Genomic DNA, 24265 nt, shown 5'->3' with positions numbered 1-24265 from the left:
GCTCGACCGTTATAATAGTCGGACGGGCGACGATTTCTCGTCACTTTATACTCCGGAACGGGTCGTGGTCATCGTAGTGACAATGATCCGAATTTCAGACTTCTCATATTCCTACACACAGAAAACAACGTACGGCGGTGTCGGGAGCTAAGATTGCACTATTCGTACTCACATCGTACGTATATTTCATATTATATTATATACTCGAGGGGTGATTTATTGCGGTGTAATAATATAAGACATTCACTTTTATCTTTATATTTTTTTTTTTTTTGGTTCTTCGATATATTTAATGTACACATTACACGTGGATGGATGGTTTATCAACTTTACACGCCGGTCGTAGCCATAACATAGCACCATAATATTCAAATGAAAAATCAAATTTTTGTCATAATATGGTTATAGGTTTTTAATTTAGTGACCAATTTTTTTTTAGTTAGTTTTGGAACAACGTTTGGATCACAACTAAACTATTGGTTCAATATTCTATAAAAAGTAATCAAAAATTTATAATATCAAGTCATTGTAAAAACCTGATAACTATTAACATTAAGATTTAATGATGTACAAATGTACTGAAGACTAAAAAATACTCATTAAATAGGTACTAAAATTAAAAACAACCACCTTGTATATCATACAAAATGTTTATAATGGTATACATTTGATGGTAAATAGAGTAGGTACATAATATTTTTAAGTCTATATTATGATTTATGTATAATGTATATTACACGTTACTTGCAGGTTTGTATAGACTGTGCCTCGTAGTCCTATGCGATGTATACTTAATTACTCGTAGTTATATCAACATTATGAGCATTTCTGTGGCATTGCTGGCATATTGTATCCAACATCAAAAATAAATAATGATACATACAACATAATAATATTATTATTATTATTAAAGTGTTCGAATGGGATAAATATATATAAATGACAAAATTGGACTGAATCGTTTAAAAATGTATTTAAAATATTAAAGTCAGTATTTTGATTCTAGATTTTTGAATTTCAAGTCAATAGACTTAAAATCATCCATGTAAATTGTAATGTAATATATACGTGGCGATGGCTATAGGTACTATAAATACTGTACACTATATATAAATATATTATGTAGATATATTTAGTACCTATATTATGGTAAATCTATGTTTTCAACCCACAAATACAAACAAAATAATTGATGTTCCTTGAAACTTAATACTCTGTTAGTGATTGCAGTAAATAATAAAAAAATCTCTCACTTAAGGTGGGTTCTATATTAAGTATAAATGGCTATATGTGTATATAATATGCTAAGTATAATATTCTTATTAAAATAGAGTGAAAAAAATAAATATAATTCATGAAATGTTTAGGTATGAAAAATGATTGCAACTTTTTTATTAGACCAATGTCTAACATGTTTTCCGTGTTTGGTTTTGTCAATTTATTCATCAATTAATACTTTCAATTCAAATATAATTGAATTATACGTTATATACTCCAGAAACTGAGACACCGGCGTGGCGAGTGGCGACGATATCCTTTTAATCATAAACCACTTGGCACCCGTAAGAGCTCAAAAAAAGGTCTGACGGTACTATGGTAGATACCTAATATAATTATAAAAATTAGACAACTAATAACTAAAATAATGGTTTGCAGATAGGTTACACCTATTAATTATTATATTGTTATTAGTTATCGATAAAACGTTAACCTATATGTGTTTGTCTATATTATTTTTATATAATATTATAGACTTACCTTACACTGTATTATATTATGCATTTATGCGTATTAGTATTTACTATAAAAAAAATTTAAAAATTTCTCCTGAGACTATTAATTAAGAGAACGCTGTACACCCGCATTGGTTGTCACCTCATAATTTTACATTCATAATAATAGGACGCCACGTAATAACAGGTTATCACATCCATTGTTGCTGTCTTACAATATATTATGTACAACATAGCAAATTTGAGTTCAGTAAAAACAATTTAGCATTTTACGTATTTATTAATAATAACAAATTAATAAACATTAATACATAATTACGTAATCACTAATGGAAAACATTTTCAAGTCCATCTGATTATTTTTTTTTAAATTTGGTACCACAAATATAATAACTTAAATCTTAATTTTTCGTTTAAATGTACAACATTATAATTTCATAAAATTTTGAACTTCAAACGCTTGTAAATAGATTAAAATTATAGTCTAAATATTTTGGAAATCATATCTCTTTATATCTTTATATCTCTTATAAAAAGTTAATATGAATAAGTATTAGAAATTTATTACTACCTACAGTAATTATAATTAGGGTTGCTAGTATTTTTTTTAAATTTTTCTTAAAGATGAAATCCTCAATGAAAATATCACGAAATTTTAGGATCTTAACTATTATTTGTACACGGTCAATTGTTTTTGAATTACAACAAATAACATATTCAATTTAAAACTGATTTCCAACTTTTCGTATTTACCTTTTAGAGTTTCCTGAATATTTTAAAAATTACTTGTAATTTTTATTTTTGACTAAGTACCAACAAGATTCATATTTCTATTAGAAGTTGTCTATAATACCCACCAACAACGTTGAAGATTAAAGATTTTTTATTCCTCTAAAAGGTGACGCTAGACAAACATAATTGTAAAACCAATGTATTCTTCGCTCCACCCAGAATCTAACTTGAAATTTTATCTCGACCAATTATTATTAAATATATAATTATATTAAATTAAAATGCTCTTATGTGCATATAGATATAAATTTAAATGATGTACCTATTATGTTGTTCTTCATAAACCTATTATACAAAGTGCGTCTGATAAACATATATAAGGTGTGCAATAACTAATAAATAATTATAAGATACTGATTTTTGTTGAGCCTTTTATTGTTCAAAATCAGTTTGAAAGCCCGTTTTAATAAAATATTTGTTGACAATTCAACTATTGGTTATCTTCGTTTAACCTACAGTATAATAATAGGTGTAGACATGTGAATACTCAAGCTTTGTTGTAGGTAGTCTATAATGGTCTTGTAGAAAAATGTGAAAAAAATTAATCTTATTATGGCGTTTATTTTGCTTCTTTACCAGTAAATAACACCGATAAATCGAAAATTACACCCCTCACCACCAAAAAAAAAACATATTGTTCAATTTATACTCATATTTTATTTATAAAGACTAATATTAATTATATATGGTTAAGATTCACAGATTTCGGATGATAAAAATAAAATAAAAAATAATAATTACTCAAGTATTATCAAATACAGTAGCTTATTTATTTTATTAAATCACACCATGTGTTCAACTATTCTATAGAAATCATTTCCAAACCTTCAAAACCACATATCACTCGCTCAGTAATGCTAATCATGCAAAAGCTATACTTACCCCCCATCAGTAAGCAGTGAAATATAGGTAGGTTAGACCTACTAGTTTGAAATTTCACATTACCAATACGAAAATTTCTTAATGTTTTAGCTAATTGAATTAAATGTCGTCACACTTAGTCCATGGCTTTTATATATTTCAATGTTTTATTTATTTTTTAATGCATATGAGCCAATAAAAGTTAATATAAAGATGTATACAAATATTTAAAAACAGCCGCGTTATGATACAACAATAAATTCTTTAATTTTGCTGGTGTTCATAAATATTATTATTGTTTCGGTGTTGACAGAGGAGAAATTTTAAAAACTTGACATGGACTCAATAATTCTGAAGGAATTTCTTAAAGACGAAATCTATACTCGCTAAATAATTATTAGATTTAAAGATCATATAATTCACAGCCCATCAAATATGTGATAATTTATTTAGGTTTAATGTTTTAACTAAATTTATCAATAGATATTTTAACGAAAAATTAAGAATTGTACAATGTACAAATAAGGCCATATAATTCAAATTATGAATCTTATAAACTGAGTCTTATTCATTTTTTTAATATTATAAATATAGATTGTATGAATGGTTTTTTAAAATTTCTCTTTTCGTTTTTAGTAGTTGTTATAGAGTAGCAATATTGTAAGCAATATGAACTATCTATATAATATACAAAAGTTATTGAGTATAGATTCGTAACAGAAAATGATTGGCAAGTATTGTTTTTTTGCAGACAAGTATTCTTTTTATTGATGTACATATTTCACGTGAAAATATAACCTATGGTATTAAATAAATACCTAATTTTGCATTATCCTAAGTTTAAATAAAAAACCTTGACAACTCTATATACAGTATACAATAGTATCTAGAATACAAGTGGACTATACATCTATACTATAACCATTATTACAAGTGACATATTTTTATCTTTTTAATTTAATTAAACTTACGTAATACTATACTATAGTATACTATCAGAGTATTTAAATAATTGAATATTAAAAACTAAATAAATTACTGTGTATACATATATATATTTAGCCATGTTGCGTATCAGTGATAAGTTTTAACTCTTGTTTTTATTTTATTTTTTGTGACAGAATCGAGATATTTTATTGAGTCGATTATCATAACAATTGAAAATGTATTATTTATAATTATAATCAATGTCATAACTTATTCTTATAACGCTTATAATTATAAATCTTCATCTCTTCATTTTAAGTCCTCATTCAAAATAATGTTGAAGCAAAATATTTATACTTTATATCATATTATTGGCTAAAATATAAACGAAATAATAAATAAATTATTAAGTCATGTTTTATATCATATAATTTTAACAATATTCTGACAAGTTAATAATATAATAAACAATTAATTATATAAACTATTTCGACTATTACTAATGCATAATAAAAACGTATTACCAGCCTATAAGAATCACAATTTCCGTAGTTATATCGATCAAAAAAAAAAACTCGAAATGTATAAGTACTATGTACATAATATGTACTTACACTATATGCCTATAGTCTTCTGTATTAGCTAATATAGCTATAATGCGGTAAAACCCAAAATACCGTTGTCTACCTTAGTGGTTGGCACTTTTTTCTTCTTGTATATTATACTAAATGTCTAAGGTTCTCCTAACAGACTCATCTAAATAACAATAGCTCTAAAAAAAGGAATACATTTCAGCGACCAAGAGTGTCCGTTATTTAGAGGTTTCGCTAATTCTATATTATAATTTAAATAAAAGACATATTATAAATAATATGTATATGTTCTAAAGAACTAGTCAATAATATTATTACTACAATAATTTTATAATATTCGATCAACAATTTAGAATACCAGAATTACCATAGGCCTGGTATCAATATTATATTTATTACATTATACTGATGTAACAGAATATGGAACGCTAGGCAAATCAGTCATCATTTCACATCAATACATTACACACTATTATAATATGTTACAAAATTTAGTGAGTCGTGGAGGTTTTTAGTGTTAATATGTATAATGATAATATATCAATGAAAATATCACTGCCAAACTCGTGCAAATAAGTAATATTATATGTTGATACCTGTACGACTTTAACCCGGTCTATTTTTTAGGCATAATATTTGTCAAATAAAGACGAATTAAATTGCATTGGTGCTCGACACAAGGGCAACGCGCGAGATATCGTCGACGAAATAAACGATAGTAATAAAACATATAATTATTTTAAAATCCTCGTCGAGATTTTATAACGCGTCGAAACTGATAACCAAACAAAGTAATAAAAAACGTTAGTTTATTCTTAAATAAGAAAATCGAAAAAAATCTCTTTTCTCCTCGACGTTACCTATCTACCTATACAGATAGGATAATATAATTGTATGTATAAAGTTTTTAAATTGAATTTCGATTTCAATGATCATAACGACACAAGGTTGCGTTATCCCAAATAGCTAATGAACCAGTAATGATAGACATTACCGTCCTTTACAGTTGTATGTATACCACCGGCAGGCTACACAGTTGCAGGCGGGCAGGCGGGCAGGTAAAGTCATCAGACATAATACGAGACACGTCTTATACAATACATCTCTGTTCGCGTCGGCTGTAGCAGTTGCAACGCCAGTAGATAATATTATTATTATTATATTCTAATATATTATAGGACCGCCCGGCGATAAGTTTTTTCGGATTCGTTTTCCATCGCCGCCGCCGCCGCCGCCGCCGTGTAGTGTCAAAACAAAACGTCGTAATTGGCTGGGTGTCAACCCGAGTCTATAAGCGTATCTTACCTCCACACTCCGCTATAACCATCATCGTCGTACATATAATATTGTATACATACTATTATACTGACGTATATAATAATAATAATAATAATAATAGTAAAATTGTTGTGCTCTCCGACTTCTGCTATTCGGCTACTGCTGTGCGCGCGAACAAAAAAAAAATTACGAGTTATTTTCGAACGCAGCCGTCGCGCGTCGCACGCGTCTATTGGCTATTATTGTGACGCTGCGGCGGTTGTCGCCTCCGTCGGACTGAGAAACAGTAGCGTTTCGGTTTCAGTGGCGCGCGTACTACCTGCGAACGCTGTTCGGATTTCGCGTGCACCGAGTGTACAACAATAGTGCAGCGAACGTCGTACGGGAAAACCGCAACAGCCCTCCCAGAACGGAGATATTCTACGCGTAAACGATAGCTGCGATCTATAAATCACAAATCGGAGATTTTCGTGGTTCGTCCACACTGCTGCCTTACACTCACTATAAATAATAATAATAGTTATAATATTTATAAAATATCATATTATACCTGTGTATTCATACAATAACCCCCGACGCGTTTTTCCGCAGGTCCACGCCGTCGCCGCTTCGAGTCCCCGACCGCGATACCCATCCACAGGTGCCTAACTACTTATACTCACAGACATATCGGCAACGATATAGCGCAATGCTAGCGTCCAAAGCCGCGTCGTGTCTGCGGACGTTTTTCGCCGTTGCCGCGTTGATCGTGGGCCGTTGCGCCGGCAGGTCAGCGTCTGTCGGACCAGGAGTTCAGAACCACGGCGACGACCGGAAGGATCTGCTACCCGTCCAACACACCATCATCGAAGTGTCGCCGGGTGATACGGCCGTGCTCCAGTGTCCCAGCAACGACGAACACCACAGGTTCCAGTTCTGGTGGATGAAACCCGACCAGATCATAGGGCCCGGCACCGCCCCCAACAGCGACAAGTTCAAATACGAAGTCCTCACCGGCACGCTTTACATCAAGGTCGGTGCTGTTAAATTAAATATTATATTTTAACATTTTACCACATTATTATGTACGATGCGTCCGATGACCGCGTAAAAGGGAATAAGTCAATTTAGACATTTTTCGATGATCATTTTAATTATAAGACACGTTCTGCAGAGTTTTTATCATCAAAATCTTTTAATTTCTGTATTTTTTTTTTTTTATCACATCTTCATTGGTTTACATGATTATGGAACAGATTTATAATTTTAATTTTACAATTAGATGCCTATCTAAGAAAAAGTTAAAAATCCATTATAGATAATACAGAAATGAAACGAAAAATTTCCTGAAAACTACAGTGATTCTGACTTATTCACTTTAACGTACCATTCATATTTCATATTAAATATTAGGTACCTATGTGGCTATGCCCTATATGCACATATATACGAAATACGAATAGTTTCATTAAAAAGTTTTCGATTGTATCAATGAGAAACGGTAGTATGTGGGTCGAGGAATAGTAATAGGTATCTTATTTTTCCCTCTCCACATTTAAGATAAAAATATAAAATACCTAATTTATGATTCAAACAATCAATTTTTAATTAGATTATTCAAAACTTGAGTTCAAGGTTAAATTTTTTTTGTAAACCTAACTTTTTTTAATTTGCAAATGTTCCATGGTTCCTCATTTTCATGGTTTCTCATTTTCCATCAACCTATGTATATATTTTATTTTAGGTAGGTAAACAATTTCAAAAACCACAAAATACAAAATTTGTTTAATAAATGTATACGAAATTTATCAAAACGTAAATGCATCCTAGTTCGTTGATATTTTAAATATATAAAACATTCATATTTGCTTTTCTAGGTACATTGAAAAGTATTAAAATATTATTATAAGTTAAACTGTTGAAGCGTTCCAAAAAAATACGTTTATTGGCACTGTATTCTAAATGCATTCCTTGACACTTTTTTAAAGCACTAAGTATTTCAACATTTTTAAATAATTTAACACATTTTTAAGCAGATCTAACCTATACCAAAATGTTTTATTGAATTAGTCTAAATTTACTTTGACTGACGTACACAAATGGGTTTGGTGTGATTAGATTTGTCCATAATATTTATATAGTTGAACGAAGGGTCTTCTTTATCATTATAATATTATACCAATTTCTTATATTTAATAGAGGAGTGTCGAAGTCAACCAAATAGTGCTACATCGAGCATCTTTAATATAACATTTTTTAGAGTGTATTTTAGAGGGAGATGATGGCCGATGGGTGATCGCACCCAGTGTGAGCCTTGGATTTTTTTTAACTATGTAATTTAATTGTAACTATAATAATACAAATTTATATTACTGTAAGGTACAAAAAAAATATGTTGATTAGGTAATGTCAGGGGGGAACATGGGTCCTCCGTATTAAGAGTTTAATTAAAAATGTAACCCTTTACCACACTGGAAAACTGCTGATATGGCACTGACTTTAAGTGGCTAATAAATAATAATGTAGTTCAATGAGGGGTCTTCATTCGAAACTTGGGCGAAACCGATATTCGATCTACCCTCTGCCATACTCATTTGCAGTATGATAGTTAATGTATAGTGGCTTATATAGTCGTATTATGTATACATATTCCACAATAAGTAAAAAACATTGTGTTATATATTTACGTCAGACTAACGGTTGTGTTCGTACTATTTCAGCAAGTAACAGCTCAAGAAAGCGGGATCTACACGTGCGTGTGTAAACATCTCGGAAACATATCGCTGTCGGCGAGGTCTGTACAGCTGGAAATAAAAAAGGAATGGAAAGACCTCTGGGAAAACGACTACACGGTAATTACTTAAACATCACTATAGGTTATAATGATATACACCGATACGCGCATTTGAATTATTATCTAACTAACGCCGTAATACATCATCGTATACTACCTATATATCGTTAACACTTCAACACTACAACATTTTATTTATCTGCTTGAGTACTTTAGGTATATCACTAAAAACTGCAGTCTATTAAAATATAATTCATTACATTGAAAAAATATGTAAACATATTATATGCAGACATGCAGTTATGATAGTTGATCGATGGTATAGGGTATTTTCTGCTGCTGCCTGCCTATATTGCATTAATACCTACATTTAATGATTTTGTATGAACAGAAAACTCTTATAAAATAAAGATTTCGTCGAAGTTAACAAAAAACCTAAGAAAAAAAATATTACTTCAATACTTTCAAAGTATAATACTAATATGTTTTATGGCAGTTATTGTGAAATTATCATACACATGAACTCTATACAAGCAGATGATAATACATATCGGCGTAAATAGAGGAGACATAGGCTATATCCCAAATGTAATAGGTACCTTCTTGATTCCTATATAGGAGCATAAAGAATAGTTAGAAAATATTATGCCCCCCTCCCACAAAAAAAAAAAAAAAAATTGGCCTATTTGCATCTGTATTAATAAATAATGTATTTTTAATTACACGGCGCATTGATTTGTGGTCAGCCTCAGCAGAGTAGGCAGTAAGTATGTTTTGAAGTTTAGATACATAACGAGTGTCAATGACGATGAAAGAATTAAGATACCCATGCAAGTAGTAGCACAAACAAATTAATTAGCTACATATTGTTTCGTCTTATAGTTTTCTAGATCGCAGTTTCTCATGTTTTCGAAAAATTTTATTGAAATCAATTTATTTATATACTTATGGTGTCTGTATTCTGTCCTTTAATTTTAATTTAATTTAGGTACTACCTGTACTATTTCAGTATTTTATGTACTACATTACTGTAAATGGTGTTATTTTAGGTTTGTACCTATATCACGTTGAACACACAATGAATAAAATAAGTACAGGTCAGCTTAAGAGTTTGACTATAATAAATTATTGGGTTAACCAAACCCTAGGCTGACATTTGGTTGAATTTTTAGGGGGGCTAAAATAATCCAATAATCCTTCGAATAGTTTTAATTTTTATTTTGAGAGTGGGGGGGGGGGGTTAAAACGCAAGCAAAAGAATAAATTTCACACGATTAGCAATTTTGCGAAAATGTGTACAATTTCAAATAGCCAATAGGTTAAATATTCTGGTATGAATTTTAAATTACTTTGAGCTCGTTCCATCATTACTAGGCACCTTAATTTACATTGTATTATGTTTTTTGCTGCATCCGAGTTGGGTCCCAAATTTATAATTGCTACACTAGTTGGGTCCCGAATTATTTTAGGTACTACACTAGTTCTTGAATATTTGTTGGTAAGTACTACACTATACTAACATTTTCCTTCCCATTTTAACAGACTGTCTATGATCTATTTAGACCACAGGTATAGTTAAAAAAGTTTTTTACAGGTTTTTTTTTAACCTAACCAACTCGTCGAGGTTTAACCGGCATTTATCGCTGTTATAGATAGTTTATTATAAGATATGTCAAGAATTATCAGATATTACCGATATTACTGAAATTATTACACGAATGCTCGAAAACCACTTACGTCTTTTTTTATTACGAATATCCCAATAGTCATATTATATACGTTTTCATTTACTTTTAAATGTAATAAAATTGTATTAATATTATTTTATAATAATTTAAATTATTATAATATTTTTACTAACTATCAATTATTTATACTTTAATATTTAAAAAAAAACTGTAAAAAACATTTTTAACCATACCTGTGGTCTAAATAGATCATAGACAGTCTGTTAAAATGTTAATGAAAATGTTAGTATAGTGTAGTACTTACCAAAAAATATTCAGGAACTAGTGGAATACCTATAATAATTCGGGACCCAACTAGTATAGTACCTTTAAAAATTCGGGACCCAACTAGTATAGCACCTTTTAAAATCCGGGACCCAACTAGTACACTACCTGCGATTAGCCCCTAGTATTCGGGACCCAACTCGGATGCGCCCACGTTTTTATACCTTTTTACTATAGAACACATATTTTTTAAAGTTCAAACACACAATTTAACCTAAGCTATTTGAAACACAAACATGAAACAATCAATATTAGTTATTTTAACGATTTGTATCACTGATCTGCAGGTCAACAGCATACGGTTGGCGGCCGTCTTGAGCGTTATGGTGTTGCTGTTGCTGTTACTGTATTTGTTTTACCTAACAGCGTATAAGAATAGTAACAGAACGTTACACTTCAGAGGTAAACTTATTGACTTGTTACATCATACATTGTATTTTTTTATCAGCTAGTTCGACAATGATGCTATGATAAGCATAATATTACTCATAACGTAATGTGATTGGTTTCAGAAGATTATTCGGACGAAGATGTGTCGATGGACAGACAGATGTACAGAAAAACTAACATAATGAAAGAAAACATGTTTCAACATGGTATAGACAACCCGACACTAGAAAAAGAAGCGTCCCAAGTCAAAAATAATGGAGAGACGAAGACGTAATAGCGGATCCAATAATACACAGTTCGTCGGTATGAAAAAGGCAGTTCCTTCTCGGAAAATGACTGTTCCGATTGTTTTTCTTCTTTTTTCTCCGTCTTTATATACCTAGTGAATGTATATATTATATAAAAAAAAAAACAAAAATACGAATAATGTAACTGTATAAAAAAAATATATGGACAAAAAATAAAACAAAAATATTAAAAATATTGTATTTTTAAGACTGAAGTGTATCACAACCTGATAAGGACGATTTAATATAATGTCCTATTTTATAGAACGAAATTCGAATCAATTACAATTTAATACAATTGTGTGATAAAAATATACAAAATATCATATACCTAACATTATACGCAAAATTTCGACGTGCATATCTCGCCAAATAATAATATGAGTACATTAAACATATTATACGAGTACGTCAAAATCTGGTAGCGGTATACACATCATCATCATCATCATCATTAACGATAGAAAATAAAATAATAATTATTACTATTATACGAGTTCAAATCATGACAACGAGTAACGACCACGACACGATACTTGAGCATAGGTAATGCGCGCGTGGGCGGGTGCACGTTGTATTGGATAGTAAAGGGTTGGGGGAAACCTCATGCGGTCTCGTCTGCCAAGTTGGAGTCCCGTGTGATGTCCATCGCACTGTCGTCATCCTCGTCCTCTTCGTCGTCCACTTCCATTTCGAACAGCCGAACCTTGTGCCGGCTGTGTGACAACAGCACGGCCACTTTCCGGGTGCCGCTGACCGCGAAACTTGTGGAAGCCATGTTTTCCATCACTCGGCACGTGTAATCGCTCAGCGTGTGACAGCTTTCGCTACTGCTGCTGTCGGCACTCGGCTGGCCAATACGACACATGCTCAGTCCGTCCGTCGAACAGTGGCTGCGCACGCTGCTGGTGGGCAGCTGCACGAACAGCGAGAACCGGTTGGAAGTCCGGTCGACTGTCTCCGTTAGCACAGACAAGTAGTCGGGTGAATAAAACTGCACGTCGTGCAAGTTCTGCTTGATGCCGTCGCACGAGTAGAACACGGTAGTACTGCGGAGCGTCACCTCTTTCGTGTCGCTGTACGCCATCAGCTCGTAGAACCCAAAGTCGTGGGCGTTGAGTTCCCGAGCACAGCACACCAGCAGCTTGTGATTGGGCAGGTCCACCATGTTCACCCGAGTGAGGCCGTACGACAGCCCCGAAGTCTCCCCCAGAGCCACGTTGTCGTACTGCACGAACGTTTTGTCGAAGAACGTTTTGCGCTGAGCGAAAATGTCCATCAGGTCGGCCTTGAGCACGGCGAACTGTTGGGTCAGCGAATGGTTCCGGGACGCAGCCACGATCAGTTCGTTCTCTTCCAGGCACGGGTTGTCCTGGAGCAGTGACCACCACTGGCTGCGTGTGTCGTACGGGCATTCCAGGTCACCGTCCAGAAAATACTGGCCCACCCGGTCCAGTTTGTAGTCTTTGGCCTTGGCCCCGGTCTCTCCCAGCCCGTTGATGTACTCGGCCAGCATGTTGAGTTCCTGTTGCGACGTGTCAGACAGAGACGGGTCGTTGGCCGAGTTCTCGTCGTTCAGTTTGATCATCATGCCGTACAGCCATTTGAAGAATAGTTTATACCGGGTCAGCGACTCTTCGATGACGATTTGCACCTCGTTGCACTTCATCAGGAACCCATTGACCGACCGTAGAGCTTTCTTTACGCTGTGCTCAGTCAGTCCCAAACATTCATACTTTTTCAGCGACATTCCGGATATCTCTACCAGCTGGAACAGAATCTGGTTGGTCACCTCCGACAGTTGTTTCACTACTAGTTTCTGAACATTGGTGTGACTCGACTCGATTGACAGGCCAATTTTCTTGATGCCCTTGTCGGTCAAATCTCTTTTTAGGAACTGGTCCATGCGTTCCGTTAATATACCGTAGATTAGCAGTTCCAATAAATCAGTAGACACCATTTCCGGGTCTTCTGGACAGTAAGAGCTCAGTTTCAGTTCCATTTCCATTAACGATACATGCTCCCACGTTTCCAATATGTTTTTCATTGTTTGATCTAAATAATCTAACGACGACAACAACTGATCGTGTTTGGATGCCAAATCATAAACGTCATCCCAACATGTATCGCACTCTTGTAGTTTAATTGTCACTATTTCTATAGTACCATAATAATATTGAATAGCCACATATAAATAACTAAAATCTACTGGCATGTGTATGTTTAACACGGTGTTTTCTTGACTGGATAATTGTATGGATCCGCACAAAAATATCCCCAATGCTAATATTTGCACTTCACAATTGACCATGCCAACTAACAATAAATTCAACGTGTCTTGGACTTTTGGTATCTTGTTCTCCTCTTCGGGTGTATCGCGAAGGACCAAGCTTTGAAGTTGTGGGAGATAATCAAGACCATTCATCTAAATTAAATTACATATGAATTAATATTAACATAATATAACCCGATAATAGGCCAGGCTTAACTTTGTGCATTTATTTATTAGTTGTTAAAACATATATTATTTGAAAATTGAAAGAAAACAAATTAATATCATAGGTTTGGCTCAAAATATAAAACCATATCTTGCATATTGGTCGATGTTTACTTAAAATTCACATATTGAATTTTTTTTTTCATTGAAATTTAAAATAAACATATCATTAGGTAAATTTTTACTTCAGAGTTTAGGAGAGTCAGTAATTTGAAATATTTCCTCAGAGAAATTGTAAACATTCTTAATATTAAATACAAATATAGTATATAATGTATTATCAATAAAACTAAATCAATAATCTATACCATTGTGGGTATCATAAGTAGGGAGTTGAAGACAAATAAATTCTATTTTATCATAATACCTGTATACAAAATATTATGTTTTGAATTAAATGTATAAATACTAAATAATAAATGTTTACCCACAAATGCATAGTTTGTCGTGTCTAAGGACTAAGTAATAACCAAATTCTAAAAACCTTAATCAATACAGAATCTATAGTGTCTTTTTTCTGAGGTTTTTCTTGCTGTACCCACATTAAACAAGTAACTTTTTTCTCAGTAGTTTTGCTGAAAGCGATGTCTTTATTTTCCACGTCCACTAACAATAAATCACCTAAATTAAACACACATAGAACTTAACTGTTTTGTGCAATATAATTATATAACATCTAAATTAGAATACAACTCACCTGAATCATACGCTACAGCAAGCTGTTTTCCATCAGGTCTCCAAGCCATTGCAGTCACCAATGTCTTATCTTTTGGGGCAGCTAAGGACCAAACTCGTTGCCATGTTAGACGATGTAAAGAAACCTCACCTGAAAAAATACATACAAAACTAATCAAATGAGTAAAAAATTAAATACATAATAGCAAAATTAGTATTCTGAATTCTTGTTTACCATGTTCCTTGGCTATGGCTAACAGATCCATTTTGTTAGACCATTCCATTTTCAAGACTTTAGTGGGAACATGCCGCTCTTCCAATTGTTTCATACCATTTCCGTACATGGTAGTCATATTAACGAAACAAAAACGCACTTCAAACTTTAACAAATTGTACTATTATTTGCGATTTGACATGTTGTATTCAGTGTATTAAACTATGATATGGATAACATACAATAATAATTCATTATACCTATCAGGATTAAACCAGTGCCGCTGTTAGGTCCTCGGAACCGAAATTCGCAATTTGTAAACTGATTCAAATATTCAATCAAATTGACTGTCGTTACTCGTTATCAGTTTATCACTTATAATCACGGACTAAGATATCTTAAATCGTGGTCAGGACCAATAAATGGTCATGGTTACAGCCTTTTATAATGGCCAGATTATGGTCGTGGTATAAGGTCTATAGAATGGAAAACATCCAGTCGTTATCAACTATTTACTGATCAAGAATTCAAGACTCGACATATTGTCAATACTATGTCGTAAAGATTATATATAATCAATAATAGTTCGTAAAAATTCAATAGTTCAATACCTACTAAAAAGTAAAAAGTAAAAAAAAATACCATTCACCGATTAAACCTTAGAAGGCATTCAATTTCAATATCATTATTCATAAACGATAAACCATCTGTAGTAGTGTCGTCATAATATTATGATTGAATTGCTTACAATATTGCAAGTAATGCTAATATTATAATCTGTAATAAATCCTAACAGTCGATCGGTTGGAGTGGTGGATAAGGAAGTCTCCGCCATAGAAAAATTACGATATATTTTATTAGTCCGAATGATTCTCATGTTTTGTTTTAATTTGTCAAACAATAAATAAACACTTACCTGTCTATTTGTCTGTCATTCGAGATTTTCTCATTACAGTGAACCATCAGGTGGTGACTGTTTCTAGTTCACTTGTAATTTCTGTTCGAAAAATGGCTCATGGACATTCAGAACCGCAGTATGAACTGTTAAATGGAAAAAAGTAACTTTTTTCATCGATAAAATGCTACAGTACTTATATTTTATTGTATATTTAATATTTGTAGAAAATATGTTCAGCCAATCATACATTCCATGGTATTAATTGGGTTAGCTGTTCTTGTGGCATTTGTAGTTGTTCTGATGTTTTATGTATCCTGGATGAAATTTGAAGACACTAATGATCAAAATACACCTATGGACTTTGTTCTTTTTGGTCCCCAGAAATATACAAGTAAATAATTTCTAGATTAAATGATGGTGTTTGTACCTATTCACATTTTCTATTTTTTATGATACATTTTATTACACACATTTCAGATTCGGATATTGCTGCTTATCGTGCTCATACATTTGCTATTGCTGCAAAATCAAATTATAAAACATTCTGGACTGCTAAAGACAAAATTATTCCCAGCAAGCGAATTGATAAAACATATAATTTGGCCTGTTATTATTCTATACCAACTGATAATACAAATAAAACACTTCATCCTGCTCAAATCAATGCTACTTTGTGTACTCATTTAATTGTTGCGTTTGCACAAGTTCAAAATAATAGCGTTTACTTCAAGAGCTCGTTTGATATGGAGGTAAGATGTTTTATTATCATTATTATAATACTAACAACTCACAATAGATTTTGTTTGATTTAGTCAACAATTTTATAAATTAATGCTTTTCTAATTCATACATATTGATGTTTTAAGAATTTAATATAATATTGTCTAAATTACTGGCCTGTGACCACATTCTTTAGCTTTCAAACAATATGGTTTGCTTAATATTAAAAAAAAAGTCACCTTCATAACTATAGATAAATATAATATTTTAACAACTGATGGGTGTGTACAAGTATACAACTATATTAAGTTGTTTGTTTTGATATGATTTTTGATCAATGGAGATCAACTTGAATTAAAAATGATCAACTGTACCTAATACACTAATATATCTTATTAGTTATTATGTTGACTGCTTTTGAGAGGTGGTAAAAAAACTAGTAAAATAGTTAATATTCTTATTGTACCTATATTATAAACATAAGATAAGTCTTCTAACAAATAAATTAAAATCAAATTTTATAATTTCAGATTTTAAGACAAGTAGTGAAGTTACGTGAAAAAAACCCTAAATTAAAAGTATTACTATCTATAATGCATTTCTCAAATGGTTCACATTCAAATGAAGGCTTCCCTGGCGTTGTTGCAAATAAAAATAACTTAGAAAAGTATGTATTAAGTGATGTGTATTTAATTTAATTTATGTATTGATAAGTTAATTTTCTCTATTTGATGACCAACATAAGCATACAATTGATTCAGTAATTTATATTATTTGATATAATAGTTATTTCCTGAGTGCTGAGTGGTATATGGTAGAACTAATTAATCATGCATAATGTGTTAAATTAATATATTTAAAAGTGAAGTTTATCCGATGGTGAATTATTAGAACTAATATGAACTCCTTATGATTTAAATTGGATGATAATGGTGTAATATTAATAATTTATTGTTAAATAGTTACAGTAGTTACATAGAAGTATAGAATAGTACAGTTTTAAAATCTATTATTCATTTTTAATTTGTTATTAACTATTCTAATTAAATATTTGTTTTTTAGATTTGTCAATAATGTAGAATCAGTAGTCAGAGAATTTTATCTGGATGGTATTGATATAGACTGGGAATTTCCTTCATGGCCTTTATTGAATTTAGAAGAAAAATATGGATTTGCTAAGTTATTAGAAACCTTACGTTACCATCTACCTGACTCTCTTTTAACCGCAGCTGTTGCTGCTCCATTAAATATAATTGATAATTCTTATGAAATTTATTCTTTAGCAAGGTAAATAATGCCTATTATAATATTATTTTAGAATACATAAACATTTTAACACTTTTCTAATGATATATGTTTTTATTCAGTTTCGTTGATTTTATAAATGTTATGACGTATGATTATCATTCATACCAATGGTATTTCCCATTAACTGGGCCAAATTCACCTTTGTTTTCTTCGCGAAATGATTCTGGATACTTCCAGGATTTAAATATTAATTCTTCCATACAATATTGGATCTCAAAGGGTATGCCTAAAGAAAAGATTTTGCTTGGCATGCCTACATATGGACATTCTTTTAAGTAAGTTACATAATTTTATACTCTTATAGTATGCTACCTACTAATTAACTATACACAATATGCAGTATGCTACCTACCGGAAAATATGACAAACCTATTTTTATAATTAAAATATAATACATTATTAATAATAATTTATTATATATTTTTATTTTATTTTATTAAACCTGTGACTTGAGTTATTAAGATAAACAATATATTATATTATAATGGTCATGCAATTCTATAATAGATATTATACTGGTTAATTGCCCTTAAATATCAACCAAGACCTACCTTTTCTTACTTATAGATATTAAATTATTTAAGTGTGTGTTGTTTAGTCTTTTCGTCTGGCTGTGTTAAGCAACAGGTTTGTTAGACCACCAACTAAAAGAGGAATGGTTGCGGTGTAAAGCCCAATACGATAATTTATTTGAAGTTTTCTAGGATGAAATAATAAATAATAAATAATAATAAATAATAAATAATAGCATTTATAATAATATATATTATATTATAGTATAACATATTAAAATACTTGACAATGATTATCATCAGCAATTGATTAAGTAAACCTTAGTTTAATAAATTATTATTAATTTGTATGTAAAAATGGTAAAATATAGTAAACTTTTTTGGTAGATAGCTAGCTTTTTACTGTAGATAGCATTGTACAACAACAAAGTAGAGGTAGGTAGCAAACTACAAAATTATTACAAATATGCAATAACTATTAAAATATTATTCTTCTCTTTTAGATTAATAAATGAAGCCAATAATGGTTTTGGATCACCAACTTCTGGTCCTGGTATTGGCAAGGACGGTTTTGTAACATTTTCAGAAACGTGTGAGTTTATATCACATCAAAATGCTTCGACTGTTTTTGACCATGACACCCGTACGCCATATTCATATCATAAAAATGACTGGATATCTTTTGATAATGAAAATAGTTTGGCGTACAAAGCAGAATTTGCTGCATCTTTAGGTTTAGGTGGTGCCATGGTATTTTCTTTAAATACTGATGATTATAGTGGGTCAAGTCTATGTTCATCATCAGTATTTCCATTAACTTCTAGAATAAAAATAGTATTGAATGATGATTACTTATAAATATTTAGGGAATATTTAACTAAATACTAGATAATAAAAAAATTCAAACTTTTTTGTTATTCAATAGTCTATAATATATTATATGTACATAAGACAGTGTACATTATGTTTATAAAATTGTGAGTGCTAAGCCTCTCAGCGTTTCCCGACTAAATTATGTATAACAGAAATAACTTATATTTTATAAAGTCTATGGATTACTATTAATCTTGTACCATAATACTCATTGGCATTTTAACTTTTTGAAATTCATATAGTTATATTTATGTACCCTACATAGCATTAATAAATAATAAATGATTAAAAGAGTATAAAATTATATTATTGAGAAGAAGACAAATAATTCAATCATCACAGACAAATCTTTAAGGGAAACCCATATAAATATATTGTAGTTGCTTAGTAGCATAATATGGCAGCTACTCATATTTAAAAGTTAGTATGTTAGAATGAACAAAGTTGTAAATTTAAAAGGAATATAATATAAATTTCCATAGCTCGTAATCTTAACCTGTTATGTTAATACATAATGTCATCAATGATATCGACAAAATGGTGCATTTTCGAATAAGACTTAAAAATAAAACTAAGTGTTTTTAAACAATAAATGTAAGTTATAATTGTATACCTAGATCCCTTAATTAGAAATATTAATAAATAAACTACTCAAAATAGCTTAATGATGATATAACATTAGTAGAATACATATTGTATAAGACAAGCAAAAAAGTTGTAGTTCATAATAGTAGTTTTTCGATATAATCTAAGTAAATACTATATACAAAAATAATTTTATAATTTTTGTTGTATAGATCACATATCTTGTTATCTCAAATTCATTGTTGAAGTATTAAAAAATAGATATTTTTAGGGTTTGTAGAAAAATTGAAATTGATTTTATAAAAAATTGTATTTTGGAATGTTCACTTTATTATATTTTATTATAATTATTTGTTTTGAATTTTTTTTAAAAGTAAAATGTTTATTGTTCAGATTAAATAAATTATTTTTAGTATTAAAATAAATTAAAATGTTTAGTATTGTTAAATAATTAATTTAACCTACATATAAGTATTACTTTTGTTGTTAGCTAATTGATAGTATTGATTTAAGTGAAGTTGAATAATATTATAGCAATATCTTAACTTTTTAAATAAAAAATGTTAAATAAAAGACTATGCAATTATAATAGAAATATAAAGAACTCCACTTATACCAATATCATTAAAATTCCATTAAATTGTTATTGCCATTAAAAGTATTTATATTTTTTTACGTATTATATAATATTATTTTATGAAGTTGTGATGTAAATTATATACTGCATTTGTAATTTGTATTAAGTATTAATCATAAATAAATAATGATGGTGACTTAAAAGCTGGATTTATTAATACTATGTATGTTTCTATGCATTCAATAGGTACTAGTAAAGTAATTAGTGATATAGTATTTGACAAATAATTGAACTTTAGATTTAATTATTATTATGGTTCATTTCATACAATAAAACTATGATGTTGTTGTAGAACAAAAGTGAAAATGTAGGTAGGTCACAAATTAATGTAGTGCATTTGAATTCAATGATAATTCTTTGCACGCAAAAAACGACTTGGTGTCTATAATATTACCAAGAGTGTTTTATGAATTGTCTATCTACAACCGTGTTTATGTAAAAATAATATTAAAAGTATTCTATGATAACATTTATCTGTTATTGTTGCACTGCTAAGTTTACAAGGGTCGTGTCAGTACGAATTCTTTCCAAAAAAAATGATTTATTGATACAATACTACACCGGGTTACAGCGGTGCCCGGCCACCCCCTAAATAGATCAATATTTGGCCGCCCGGTGCAAATGTCCCCAAAATGACCTCTGCTATGTACAAATTATTCTTATACTTAATTTAATAATTTGCATAATAAGAGGATAAATAAAATAATAATAAGGTGGATACGTCTATACGAGAGAAGCGATACATTTTTTGACTTTATTAGGATTTTACCAACGTCACTTACCTTTTCGTGAAAGCCTTAGGTAGGTACACGGCTTAAGGTAGTGTATGGATAGCTATTACTATAGTTAATCATGGTTACTGGTTACTTAGTATTGTAGTAGCTAGTAATATATAGTTATCAGTGACTGCACATTAATGCCGAGCCCGGAGAGAATATTATAGGCACGATTTAAGTATCCAATTTTTTTTTACTTTTGTAAATTTCAAATCCTAATTTTGAATTTCCCTCAACTCTCAAGTCTCGAAACTTCTAGAGTGTTATATTTAGTTAGAGTTCAGCCGTCAAAACTAAAACAATATTGTGAGTTTCTGGAAAAAATAATGGACTCTCAACAATAGTGTAACTGTGAAAGCCTAAATAGGCTATAGGTATCCAGAGATCTATGCTATGAATTTTAAAGATTTAAATACTCCAAATAATATTCTGTATATCGGAATCTGAAATGAAAAATTTTAGGTACCCAAAGAAGTGAAAAATTCGAAAACTGATAGCAATATCATATTATATTGTATTCAATATTTATAAATTATAATCTATGGAAAAAGCCGATCGTCGTCAATTATCGGAGATGATTCGCAATTCTAATAATTTCAATGAACAAAAGAGAAATGTGTAATAAGGCAACAATATAAACCGACAAGTCGTTGAACATGACATTCAGTCGTCATATACAACATTTACTCACATATTTCATTCTGTTCAAGTAATTTTTATAAAGTATCCTTCCAGTTAGGATTAAGATGAAGAAAGAAGTTCCTTGATACGGTGTCTGGTCTCTGCACTCTAGAATATAGATATGGCACAGCTATTTTTAACTCGAAGAATCGATGTACCTACACGTAAGTTTTATCGCCTATTCTTTTTAGGCTTACATATTTTACTCTTAAGTCTTAAAATTCAAATTTGTTGCCACGGACAACTTGTTACCCGGGTGACGTATTAGGTGCATAAATTTTATTCCCGAGAGCACAACGCAAAAAATACGCTAGCACAAACGACGACGGCTTCATATTCAGGTCGCAGAATAATAACATAATATTTATACAATTAAATAGGTATAAATAGTGTACGGGAGTCCTTATGTCCTGCACAATTCATCAATTTTCAGTTTTAGTAACATATAAATGTTTGATTACATTATAATATTTAAACTCTACCCGACTACCCCTCCACCACAAAAAGATCAAAGTCCGGCAAATATTTCTAAGAGGTGGAGACGGCTTTTTGGTCGGTGGCTTTTTTACCACGGCTTTTTTTATCCTAGATCCTAGACCAGTGGTATGCTAATAGCAGTCATTGTACAAGGAATGTAAGTTATGGTGTTGGTGCAAGTGGTAATTTACTTAAACATATGTAAACGAGACTTTCGGTAGTGCCACTTGCACGAAATATCAATAAAAATACTGAGGAACGGGTAGGAACTGATGAACCCTGTACTTCGGGAACACAGGTAACATGTACTTCCACACAAAATTCTGCACCAATCCTGACATCAATCAATATTAGACCCTTTCAGACCTTCACAGCTTCCTTTGTACAGCGAGACCAATAGCCATTTCAAAATAAAAAAAATAGATTCACAAATTACAAAATTAATTATTAAACATCATCTTTTTACTCCCGTTGAAGAAAAATAATTTAAAAATTTGATACCCATGTTGACACCTGGTAATGTACTTCCCTGTTCTAGAAAAACTATATCTAACAGCATTTTACCTTAGTTGTATGAATCTACGGTTGAAACAATAAAAAATAAATTTAAAAACCTAACACCAATATGCTTGACTACTGATGCTTGGACAGTGGCGTGGCGACATGATTTTATAGTAGGGGCGAATACATTTTTTTGGTATCCACCCACGTCTTACAGATTTGTATATCCCCCCCCCACCATAATTTTATTACAAACCTCTAAAAAAGTTATTATTTTTATTTTTATTATTAACCAATTCTAAATAATAATAGTAAATAAGAATTCTAGAATAGTATACTGCAGTAAGCAGTTGAATGACAAATGTCATAAAGGTAAATTAATATATTATTTACCCTTAGATATCACCCACTAACATAAGCACCCATCCACCCCTGGGTTGTACTAGGGGCGGTTGCCCCAAAAAATCTACTTCGCCACGCCACTGTGCTTGGACATCTATCAATAAAGAACCTTACATAGCTATATTACTGCTCATTTTTTTGATGATTTTACAAAGATGTCGTCAATCATCATTGGTTGTCAACATTTAACTGCCATAAAATAAATATTTTTACCCTTTTTATTACAGTAATTAATATTACAAGTTAAGCCATCAGTTTTTATAAAAATAAAATAATTTATATTAGTTTAATAATAATATCTTAAATGTTAATGTTTGTGTTTTGAAGAAGTAATATCTAAAGTGTATTATATTATTATCATGTATTTATTTTAATATTATATATACAGACTAGTGACTGTAGGTGAGACTGATAATGATAAATGATGATTGATAAATAAATGTAACGACTGATTGAATGATTTAAATGATTCGGTTAATCTTATGCGATAATACTAATAAAATATGGAGCGACGTGAGCACGGTTGTAGATAATACTAATTTACTGGTTACACAACTCCTATATTACATTGCTTATAACACATTTACCATAATATTATGTTTTGCGATATCTAATAAGCTGCAGCTATAACCTATAAACTAGGTGTGTCAGTGATAATAATTTGTAGCTACGAAAAAAAAACGATTTTTATCTAATTGTCAAAATACCTAAGGACCAATTTGATGGAATAATATTTGTGAACTTCATTCGGTCACGATTCGGTCATTTTTATTCGTTCAGTCGCGATCGAACCACCTCTAAGACCTCAGTTCATTAAGAAATGTCGTCACGGCAGCCAAACAGTTCGTCCTCCAATCGCTCCA

The 24265-nt window shown here is 30.9% G+C and overlaps 3 protein-coding genes across 5 annotated transcripts; 2 read left to right on the top strand and 1 right to left on the bottom strand.

Annotated features, from left to right (window-relative positions):
- On the top strand, positions 1-11771 carry LOC111027310. 3 transcript variants are annotated; one of them, XM_022305648.1, is made up of 5 exons: positions 1-175; positions 6776-7196; positions 8884-9015; positions 11257-11371; positions 11485-11771. In XM_022305648.1, exons 2-5 carry the CDS (start codon positions 6873-6875, stop codon positions 11631-11633), a joined length of 720 nt encoding a protein of 239 aa, XP_022161340.1. In that variant the 5' UTR covers positions 1-175; positions 6776-6872; the 3' UTR covers positions 11634-11771. The 3 variants fall into 3 exon arrangements, with proteins under 3 accessions (XP_022161340.1, XP_022161338.1, XP_022161339.1); XM_022305646.1 differs by having other exon boundaries at positions 8-175; positions 11482-11771; XM_022305647.1 differs by lacking the exon at positions 1-175 and adding an exon at positions 6477-6657 and having other exon boundaries at positions 11482-11771.
- LOC111027308 (anaphase-promoting complex subunit 4) lies at positions 11674-15503 on the bottom strand. The gene is made up of 4 exons (XM_022305643.1): positions 15054-15503; positions 14841-14969; positions 14628-14764; positions 11674-14071 (listed from the first exon to the last, which is right to left on the bottom strand). The coding sequence occupies exons 1-4, from the start codon at positions 15169-15171 to the stop codon at positions 12251-12253; spliced, it is 2205 nt and encodes a 734-aa protein (XP_022161335.1). The 5' UTR covers positions 15172-15503; the 3' UTR covers positions 11674-12250.
- Positions 15504-15585: 82 nt separating this feature from the next.
- Positions 15586-19951, top strand: LOC111027309 (chitinase-3-like protein 2). Its single transcript, XM_022305645.1, has 7 exons — positions 15586-16090; positions 16155-16321; positions 16408-16679; positions 17181-17317; positions 17713-17937; positions 18018-18233; positions 18974-19951. Exons 1-7 carry the CDS (start codon positions 16041-16043, stop codon positions 19326-19328), a joined length of 1422 nt encoding a protein of 473 aa, XP_022161337.1. The 5' UTR covers positions 15586-16040; the 3' UTR covers positions 19329-19951.
- Positions 19952-24265: the final 4314 nt, after the last annotated feature.

The sequence above is a fragment of the Myzus persicae genome, unplaced genomic scaffold (assembly GCF_001856785.1).
Source record: "Myzus persicae strain clone G006 unplaced genomic scaffold, MPER_G0061.0, whole genome shotgun sequence".
Classification (NCBI taxonomy): Eukaryota; Metazoa; Arthropoda; class Insecta; order Hemiptera; family Aphididae; genus Myzus; species Myzus persicae.
The sequence above is the reverse complement of the archived record's forward strand: the minus strand, read 5'-3'. Positions and strand labels throughout refer to the sequence as shown.